Source organism: Colias eurytheme, chromosome 21 (genome assembly GCF_061535395.1).
Source record: "Colias eurytheme isolate Ceu_HAF_F1 chromosome 21, ilColEury1 Martin Lab GWU primary, whole genome shotgun sequence".
Lineage (NCBI taxonomy): Eukaryota > Metazoa > Arthropoda > Insecta > Lepidoptera > Pieridae > Colias > Colias eurytheme.
Genome location: NC_143000.1, coordinates 4261708 through 4272455, shown reverse-complemented (window position 1 = coordinate 4272455; position 10748 = coordinate 4261708). Strand labels below are relative to the sequence as shown.

General features: G+C 33.7%; 1 protein-coding gene across 2 annotated transcripts in view; it reads right to left on the bottom strand.

Annotated features, from left to right (window-relative positions):
• Positions 1-764: 764 nt before the first annotated feature.
• LOC149899046 (uncharacterized) overlaps positions 765-10748 on the bottom strand; it is a 225730-nt gene continuing 215746 nt past the window's right edge. For both annotated transcript variants that reach the window (XM_090114680.1, XM_090114681.1), the window contains 2 exons: positions 4888-5670; positions 765-2063 (listed from right to left, as the gene is read on the bottom strand). In XM_090114680.1, the coding sequence (XP_089970806.1) occupies positions 1255-2063; positions 4888-5614 (1536 nt within the window). In that variant the 5' untranslated portion in view covers positions 5615-5670 and the 3' untranslated portion in view covers positions 765-1254. The remainder of the gene's footprint in view (positions 2064-4887; positions 5671-10748) is intronic.

The window sequence follows — 10748 nt, the reverse complement described above, 5'->3', positions numbered from 1 at the left end:
TAAGCCACTATTTGTCTTCCTCACAAGCCTTCAACCCTTTTTCTTACCGAGATTACTTTTTGGGGGATGTATTTGTTCGCTCCCGAAATGAGGTATTTTTATATTCATACTCTTATTTTCATAAAAATTGTTGAATTATGTCACCCCATCGTGTTTGACTTTAACCGGGGCGGTATAACGCGGCAAAATGTTTTGCCTAATTGTCCAATCTTAGGAGGAAATTTGATGTTTTAAGAAAATAAGAAAATAAATGCGATATAATACAGATTAGGCATGTTGATGCTTATTCTAAGTTAATAGATGCCATTTAGTTAATGTAATGAAACATAGTGCTAGTTGCTTCACACTGTAACTTACCAGTTACCTTCAAAGTATTCAAAACCCTGGATTGTAAAAGCAAATTAATTCGCAACATTAAATAAATTATCTATAAATACCCAGAATGCCTTTTTAATTTCAATGACTATAATGCTTGTAAAAATAGGTGTTCTGGTAGAATATTTGGTTATATCCTGACTTGATTGCTTTAACTACAACTAAATTCATGAGTGTTATACAACGAGCTTTTTTAGAATGCATGCCTAATGCTTATGTATAATCATATTTGACTTTGGCTTCTAAAATTGTGTAATAATTTTAGGAAGAGATTAACAATAAAACAACACATTTATTTCACATTTTTAATTAATTTCATATTAAATTTTATATTTTTACAAAGATTCTATTCACATAAAAATTACTTACAATTAGTCTGATATTAACATTTGACATTAAGATAATTAAAAAGATGTTAGACATCGTATAATAATTACAATATTTACACTAATTACAATTTACATTTTTTATTATTAAAATATTCTGGGAAAGTAAATTCGAGAGATTTTAATGATATATTTCTTAACGAACTAAGGTTAAAACAATAAGAAGGTATAGTCACAGCCAGTAAACAAATTTAGAAATTTACAAAACAAATGAAGACGATTATGTATTAACATGTTCGAGCATTTCAGGTAAAACGTTATAAGCTACCATATTTCCAAAACCACCTTTGGGTTCTTTTTTTGTAACAATGGCAACGATTTCTTCCTCCGGTGGTGGTGGAGGAAAATCAACGTTAGTATCTACCGCTAATGATATATCATCTACACTAAGAACTACTTCTCTATTGTCAATTTCTATCCTATTGCGTTCTGCATTAGAACTATCCTCCATAATGCTGTACAAGTTTTCGGACCGACCTTTATTAAACATATGTCAAGAGCTCATGTAAAACGGATCGGTCATGTTGACTTCATCGTTCACAGTATTACTTTTTTGTGACCACTCCTTCTGTTGGTGCTTTATCCTATAAATAATCTCATCATGGATAACACCAAAGCACATAGCGGTCAATGCAAGGCCCGTCAACGTATATACAGAGCAAAACCATAATACCGTTGAATTTATTGTATAATATCTAACACCATTAATCGTAGTGTAACTAGTACCAGGAATAATGTTACCAAAACCTATTGTGCTGAGGGCCATAAAGCAGAAATAAAAACCATCTATTAAACTCATATCATCTAGGTTGAATAAAACGATAGCCCCTAATGAAATATAGATAAAAATTGCCGTTAAGCATAATAAAACTGGAGCCAGTATGCTGAGCCCACGCATGGATAGTTTAGAATCTGTGTCAGGCCAACTAATAATGTCGTCTTTAGCTGTGCTTGTTGTTGGCCTTTCAGATAGTGATGAATCCTTCTGACTATCAGCTTTTAACACGTAGCATTCCTCAGTTGGAGTTTTACTCGTGTTTTGACTATTAAGACTTTCTTCCTGCTGTCTCTTCAGTTTCATGCGCCTTTCTTTTTCAGCCATTCGTCGTTCATCGTAGCAACAATAACCGCAGTTAGAGCAAAGACAACAACACAGTGCTCTGCTAAAAACGCTTCTAGCCATTTTAGAGAGTAAAGAGCCGACGCTCGAAAGATATACAAGTGTCAATGGAATTCCAATTAGCGCGTATAGAATTGTGATCCCCTTTCCGAGTATCGTTCTCGGAGCGATATTGCCGTAACCTGAAAAGAGGGTGCTTTCATTAGTTGTTATATTAATAATTTTGCTGTATACCTTTGAATGCACGCTCAATGCTCATGTGAAGTATATTTATGTAACAGTATAAAATATGATTATATCATATGCAATAAATGTTGTAACGTAAAAAAAATAATAAATTATTATAATAGCACTTAGTTTTTAACAAGTAGCCTATTCCTGTCAGCCAAGTTCAAACGGTAATCGATGTAATTAGTTTTCTATTGGAAATTAAAATCTGTCCCGCAGTTTTTGAATTAAATTGTAACAACAAGAACAAACAACACTTGTACAACTTTACTTTTGATAAATTTATTATAAGCTAGATTTCCGCCCGCGGCTTCGCCCGCGTTTGCAAAGGAAAACCCGCATAGTTCCCGTTCCCGTGGGATTTCCGGGATAAAAACTATCCTATGTGTTAATCCAAGTTACCCTCTATATGTGTGCTAAATTTCATTGTAATCGGTTCAGTAGTTTTTACGTGAAAGAGTAACAAACATCCATACATCCTTTCAAACTCATAACATACATCCTTTCAAAATAGTCCATTGAATGAGTCCCTCCAAGGGGGGTCTAGAGTGCGTGAGTTAGTAACGTAAGATGTTTCTTCGGAAACATGTCAAGAGTCCCTAGGTAATAAACATACTAAAACCCCGGGCCACTAGTAGGAGCCCCGGAGTGGGGGGAGGGGGGAAATGAGTCCATTTTTTCATTTTTCGCTCAAAATCTCAAAAACGGTACATGTTAGAGAAAAACTTTCAAGGAAAAGTTGAAAGGCCATAAAATTATCTACAAGTTGTACCTGAATCATTTTTTCCTATATCCTACCGTTTCTGAGTTATATGGGGTAAAACATGATTTTGGCTCAAACAATTTCCACATCAATCGATCGAAAAAATATTTATTTCTTCCAAAAAACTCAAATGTGCAACTTGTGACCAGTACTGATAGATTGCTCTTAATTAGGTCTATAATTGGTAAAATAAACACATTCCTCCATGGAAGCCTTTAGGAGGAATCGATTGTCAAAATATTATATTAGGGCAGTTTGAGTTACTGAACTTGATCTTTTTATTTTTTTCTTCCAAAAAACTCAAAAGTGCAACTTGTGACCGGTACAGATAGATTGCTCATAATTAGGTCTATCATTGTTAAAAATACCAGATTCCACCACGGAGGCGTTTACGGGGAATTGAATTTTATCAGGGTAGTTACGATACATGAACTTTTTATTTTTTTTTCTTCCAAAAAGCTCAAAAGTGCAACTTGTGACCGGTACAGATAGATTGCTCATAATTAGGTCTATCATTGATAAAAATACCAGATTCCACCATGGAGGCGTTTACGGGGAATTGAATTTTATTAGGGTAGTTAGTTAAAAAGTTCATGTATCGTAACTACCCTAATAAAATTCAATACCTCCTAAACGCCTCCATGGTGGAATCTGGTTTTTTTATCAATGATAGACCTAATTATGAGCAATCTATCTGTACCGGTCGCAAGTTGCACTTTTGAGTTTTTTTGGAAGAAAATAAATAAAAAGTTCAAGTATCGTATCTACCCTAATAAAATTCAATTCCCCGTAAACGCCTCCGTGGTGGAATCTAGTATTTTTATCAATGATAGACCTTATTATGAGCAATCTATCTGTACCGGTCACAAGTTGCACTTTTGAGTTTTTTGGAAGAAAAAAATAAAAAGATCAAGTTCAGTAACTCAAACTACCCTAATATAGTATTTTGACAATCGATTCCTCCTAAAGGCTTCCATGGAGGAATGTGTTTATTTTACCAATTATAGACCTAATTAAGAGCAATCTAACAGTACCGGTCACAAGTTGCACTTTTGAGTTTTTTGGAAGAAAAAAAATAAAAAGATCAAGTTTGGTAACTCAAACTACCCTAATATAGTATTTTGACAATCGATTCCTCCTAAAGGCTTCCATGGAGGAATGTGTTTATTTTACCAATTATAGACCTAATTAAGAGCAATCTATCAGTATCGGTCAAAAGTTGCACTTTTGAGTTTTTTTGGAGAAAAAAAATAAAAAGTTCAAGTATCGTAACTACCCTAATAAAATTCAATTCCCCGTAAACGCCTCCGTGGTGGAATCTGGTATTTTTATCAATAATAGACCCCATTATGAGCAATCTATCTGTACCGGTCACAAGTTGCACTTTTGAGTTTTTTGGAAGACAAAAATAAAAAGATCAAGTTCAGTAACTCAAACTACCATATTATAATATTTTGACAATCGATTCCTCCTAAAGGCTTCCATGGAGGAATGTGTTTATTTTACCAATTATAGACCTAATTAAGAGCAATCTATCAGTACCGGTCACAAGTTGCACATTTGAGTTTTTTGGAAGAAAGAAATATTTTTTGATCGATTGATGTGGAAATTGTTTGAGCCAAAATCATGTTTTACCGCGTATAACTCAGAAACGGTAGGATATAGGAAAAATGATTCAGGTACAACTTGTAGATAATTTTATGGCCTTTCAACTTTTCCTTGAAAGTTTTTCTCTAACATGTACCGTTTTTGAGATTTAAGCGAAAAATGAAAAAATGGACCCATTTCCCCCCTCCCCCCACTCCGGGGCTCCTACTAGTGGCCCGGGGTTTTAGTATGTTTATTACCTAAGGACTCTTGACATGTTTCCGAAGAAACATCTTACGTTACTAACTCACGCACTCTAGAACTTTTTATTCAATGGACTAAAATCCATACAAACTTTCGCCTTTATAATATATGTATATATGTATATTAGAATATTAGATATATGAAAATAATAAAAGTTAACTTACCAATAGTTGTAAGTACGGTTAATGAGTAGAAAAAAGCTAATGCCAAATTCCAATCATGTTCTTCATAATGGTTGTTAATATCAGCCTCGCCGAATTCTCCTAAAGCCATCTCCTTATAACTGACGCCGTACTGCGACGCCATTTCAGCTGTGACTCTTTGCATCAATTCGTTTTGAAATTTCAGAATTTCTTGCGCCGCTAAACGCGTCCAATTTTCTCTGTACAATATATTCAATGATACTGTTATTTCCCATATATTTTCCACTGCTCTACTCCTCGCGTCCCAGAAATTAGCTGACAGCGTTAAGTTTCCGTAATCATAATATTCCTCAGCGTCTTTTTTACTATCGTTACTGTGATCTTTGTGGGTAATCTTTTGTTTATCGGGCAATAGTCTGGGTCGAGCTGGCACTTCAACACCGCCTTCAATGGCTAGAAATATAAACGAGCCCAAGAAAGTATACGCCAAGAGAACTGTAAATATTACACTATTGGTTATAGATCCGACGATAAATTGTTTCCGTCTATACTTAGTTGTTTTGAAACAAAAGCAACAAACTACTTTTTGTCGGGAAGTTTGTACTTTCTTTCTGCTATTAGATGCCATCGAATCCGCATCTTGGCACTTGTCCAAAGGGATGCCCCCGTTCAAAGAAGGTTTTGCCAATGTATACTGCTCGAAACGGTTGATTGCCTCTTTGTCCAATACTACATGGCTCATATCCATTTTTGGTCTATCTTCTATTTTTATAATGCGACATTATTATTCTTTCGCCATGGATTCTGAAACAAAGAATTTCCTTATTAATATTGATGGTAATGTCGGGTTACAATGTGGGAGTGATTTTTCAAGAGTCCTCAAGGATAAGAGGAAGGAAAATGAGTGACAAATAAAAATATGAGCAAAAGTATGATTAATGGTCGCTGTGGGTATCCTTACTTATGATAAATTTCGCAAATGTATCTTGCGTATTACTACCATTCGAGAAAATTGATATGATAAAGAGTTTGATTGAAGGACCATAAAGTTTCTTCGAAATTGAAATGAAACAAAATTTTACTACAAGTAGGTACGCTCAATGAATTATTCATACGAAACGTTTGTTCGCTCAATAAAGCTTTACCTTGTAGATGAAAATTATTTTATAAGTGAACAAAGACTCGAAACTAGGATTATTATTTAATTTTCGCAAATAAGCAATTTTGGTAGCTAAGTATATATTTATATCAAATGTCAATATATATACAAAGATCAGTGGATTAAAATATTTTTTGACAGTTTTTAATTGAGATTATGCATTAGCTGTAAACTGTAATGTTGAAAATCTTGTATGAATAATTTCCACAAATATTAACGCAGTAACAATCACTTACTTCAGTAAACTATTATGATAAAAATTATACATATAATAGGTATATACTCAATAAACAGTAGGTAAAAAATAAATAATCAAGATAGTTCAAAACTTTATTGTTTACAGTTTTTTTTTATACATATTTTGGAAAAGTGAATATTCTTTGAAAAATGTCTAAATTCAAAATCCAGTAGGTTATATTTATTTCAAGACACGTTTCGTTCGTTCGATTTCTCGTGAAGGTACACCAGTAACGCGTGATGAATAAAAAATATCTAATGTTCCTTACAAGGGAACTCATTTTCACCTTTTAAACGAGGGCCGAGAAAATTGATATTTTGATGGATTGATTATTATCTGTTACCTCAAAGGAATTCCGTTTTATCAACAACCCTATATGATTGTAATAAGAATTGACGCTCTATTATTTATACGTGTTCATATCGATTACATAATTTTCCAATTCATTTATTATATCGTGTCTTATTTTTTTGAAATGTCAACGCACAATTTCAACTGTTGGATCTGACAAATTATTGGTATTATAATTTTTAACTTCCTTACTTAGGCTAATTCTTAAATTACTAAAACAATATTTTTATTTGACTGACTGACTACAAAGTCTCTTGAAAATTGAAACTTGATAACTGATTTCTGTATCTTCTATACCACTTCCTCATAAGACCCTGACCCGTACCATGATATTTTAAAGCAGTATTATTTCCAGTGTAGAAATATGACATTGAAAAACGACCTATATAGACGTCGAGCACCATCACAAATATGACTATGATAATTTAAAATTAGTCATAAAGCATCATCATCATCATCAGCCCATTTATACCCACTGCTGGGACACGGGTCTCCTATGAGAGCATAATTCATAATGCTGGCCAAGTTTCCTTCACCGTTCGAGCAGTGGTGATGTTACAACATGCGCAGATAAGTTGAAAAAAATCAATTTATTACCTGCGCGCTCGCCTGGTTCGTACCCGGAACTTATCGATTCAAAGTCCGAGGTCTCACCTCTGAGCCACCACTGCTCTAGTCATAAATGCAATGTCTATTTCATCAGATAATCCTCTCAACTGTTCAGTGTTCAGTTCCATCAAGTACCTTAATCATAGCAACATAAATCAGGTTAATAACTTCCAAATCTACGAGCAAGTTTTCATCAGAAAGCTTGAACAGGAGTCAAATGCAATCCCAACTAAGCTGCGTAGAGTTGGCCACTAATGAGTCGCATATTGGCTTTGTGACCAGAATTGGCTGGTATCTAGTGTGTTCGGATCGTAATTACAATAGTTCAGAACGTAGTGTCAGGTAAACATGTCTAGATTAGTTGAATTAAAGTTAGTTTGGACTGATCTACTTGCGTAATTGGAATCTCTGGATTTCATTATGATGTTCGTTGTAACAATGGCACATAGTTATTATTTCGTTGTATTTGTTTTGTAAGGCATATCCATAAATGTATTTAGGTAACGGACATTATTAAAAAATAACCAGAATAAGAACAATACTACATGTTTTTTAACCATTTCCAACACCACTAAGATAAAATTTGCAATTCCGTTTCTCGATTTCTTTACATGATAAAGTTCGATTAAACTTTTGCCATAATATTACAATAATTTTTGGACTAGATAAAACCGTGGACACAATGCAACTAGATGACGTATTGGGTTTGTTAACGTGAAAATAGTTTCTCGGTGAATAATCATAATAACAATTGTTCGATTTTCAACATAGTTAGCTCTATTATTATTGTAACTATTATATTTTGGTATATGAATTGTCAAAACTGTCGTAATATATTTCCGTGTGTGTTTAGAATTCTGAAATGAGGATTTAGAAATGAATAAGTTAACATAAAAGTTCACTACAATATACTTATTAGTATTACTTATATCTTTCCGTACATTTTTTACAGCAATACAATATTTAACCCCGTTACATAGGATATTGTCATGTGTATATATTTCTTCCCATGTTCTTACTACATTATCCAGATGATCCTACCAAATCCTTTTGAAATAGGCAATCTTCAATATTCAATCGCAACTTATTGTTTCGGATCATATTACATACATGCCACGTGTTTACATTTCCTTTGAAAAGTTATGTGAATAATTTGTACCCACATTAGCCTGAAACCCCGCTCAAAGTTTTCATCGTCATACAAAAATATGTTCGTGTAAATGTAGGTTAAGCTTTAGCATTCAGGGTAGCCCGTGCAATACGGCACCGTTTATCATAAATAACCGGCGTATGTTTAATTATATAAATTATACGGACCATTTCATCTCCCCACCTGTTTCATATTTCATTAGCTCGCTCATTTCTCAGAGATAGCGCATTCTGTTCGAACGTGTTTGGATAATGGCGCTATTAGCTCCCTAATTAAACAACAGCGCATCGTTTAGATAAAATTGCAATTTATTGTACACTAGATGTAGACGGGATCTCGTTCGAGAGACACATCTTACTATTACGTGATTACTTGATTTAAATAACTAAAGCACCATCGCGTCTCTCTACTCAATTCAGGCAAGACGAACTTAATTGGGATTTAGATCTCTGATCATAATTAAAGTTTAAGATAGATACAACCTCATATACATACTTATAACTTAGTTTATAATCCGCAATTCCAACGACCTTCATAGATAATTAATCTCCAATTTCCAAAATGATTCAAACATAATTAAACTATAACACACTTGGCACGTCTATTAATTTTCGTAATTCAATACATACACACTTGTATATACTTGATAGGCTTGTATATACTTTTACTTGTACCATGAGCATATACCATTCGTGGTGACCAATCCTTTTTCTTTCAGAATAATCTATCCGCATTGTAAGATTTGATAACATGTAGACAGAGTACTTTCGTTTTATCAAGAATGTAGAGAAAATCCAAATAACGAAACAACAAAACTATTAGACGTAAACCTAAACCGTTTACATCTGTTCTTTTATAGCCAGGTCAATGAAAACACTGAAAATGGCCTTGTATTTAGACGTAATTAAACCATACTCGGACACTCACCAGCGTCTATATTGAGTCCAATACAAAACCGCATATTCAACACCACTAGTAAGAGCAATAAAAACGATATAAACCTTTACATCTCACAATTGTTGCAATTGTACGATAACCCATAAAATACACGAGGTCATAAACGTTAAGATTTATGGATTCCGTACGGGGTTAGTGATCACTATATTTATGATGTAGTAAGATGTGAGTCATTGCGGTGGAACTGGGAACTATCTATAAAACTTCGCTGGAAACTTAGTGTATAAGACAATGAAACGTGCTGGTTACGAACCAATGTAGCGTTTAGTGTTTGAGTCTGGTAAAAGATGTTTGCAAGGATGTTGGTGTAGAAATCGGAGGTAATTTACACCGAAATGATTTAGTTTTAACATTTCAAAGATATAATCGGTTTGCTATTTAAATGTTTCTACTATTGCCTGTTTAAATTGTTTTAAAAATATACCTGTAATATACAAGAAATTGATGACAAGAATGACGTTAACCACAAGGAATCAAAAATATTTATTTCATTGTTCCTGTGATTTTAAATAGAATTATAATATCTTCTGCACAATGTATTGCCAAATACGGGATAAAGAAGTCAGTGGTGGAAGGGTGAGGTTTCTGTTTATCTTTACTGCTAAAGGAAACCGAACAAACAGATGTACTCCACTGTCATGATACAAACGTCTAATAAGTATTCAACAGGTGTAAAACTTGAGCACAATATCATTTTCGCTGGTCGATTCTCCTACGAGCAAAACTTTTATCAGTAAAAAAATAAAGCAAACTATAAGTGCCGTGTCAAGACCAAGCTCTTTTTGTTAATGTCCACAGAGGATTACTCACAACTTCTGGATAGTAACATCAATCTTCTAAACAGTAAACTAAGAGATCGATTATTACTAATATAGCAATATTAATAAGAAAATAGATAATTTTCATGTGTATATAGAGTAGGTTTAGGGATAAACTTGAGATTTCCTTAGGCTATTGAGATATTGTTTATAAACTGAACTGTTATTTGTAAGTACTGATAGAATATATTTTCTCAATATGAAGCTATAATTCGTATCCTCAAAGATAAACTGTAGTTCAAAGAAGTCAATACAATATCCGTGAGGAAATGTATTTAAATACTGACCAACTAGTTTATGTAAATGAATTGAATACAAAATAGATTTCTAACAATAGCTTCCTTACTGATGTTGCAGATTGTGGTTTTACGATTGTCGCAAAAGTTTTAAGAACACGTTTACAGCGGTGTTATTCGACATACTTGCAAACTTTTATTGGTGGATCGGGGCTTAGTCCGCTTGATGGCGATTACCTCACATTGTTAAGGGACTGTCGTTAAAATACATTTTGCCTTTCCTTTGCAGATTACACCTACCTTTTCTGGCATTTAACTCGGGTGGATTTTGAAATCGGCCAAGTTTAGACTATTTAACAGTTGA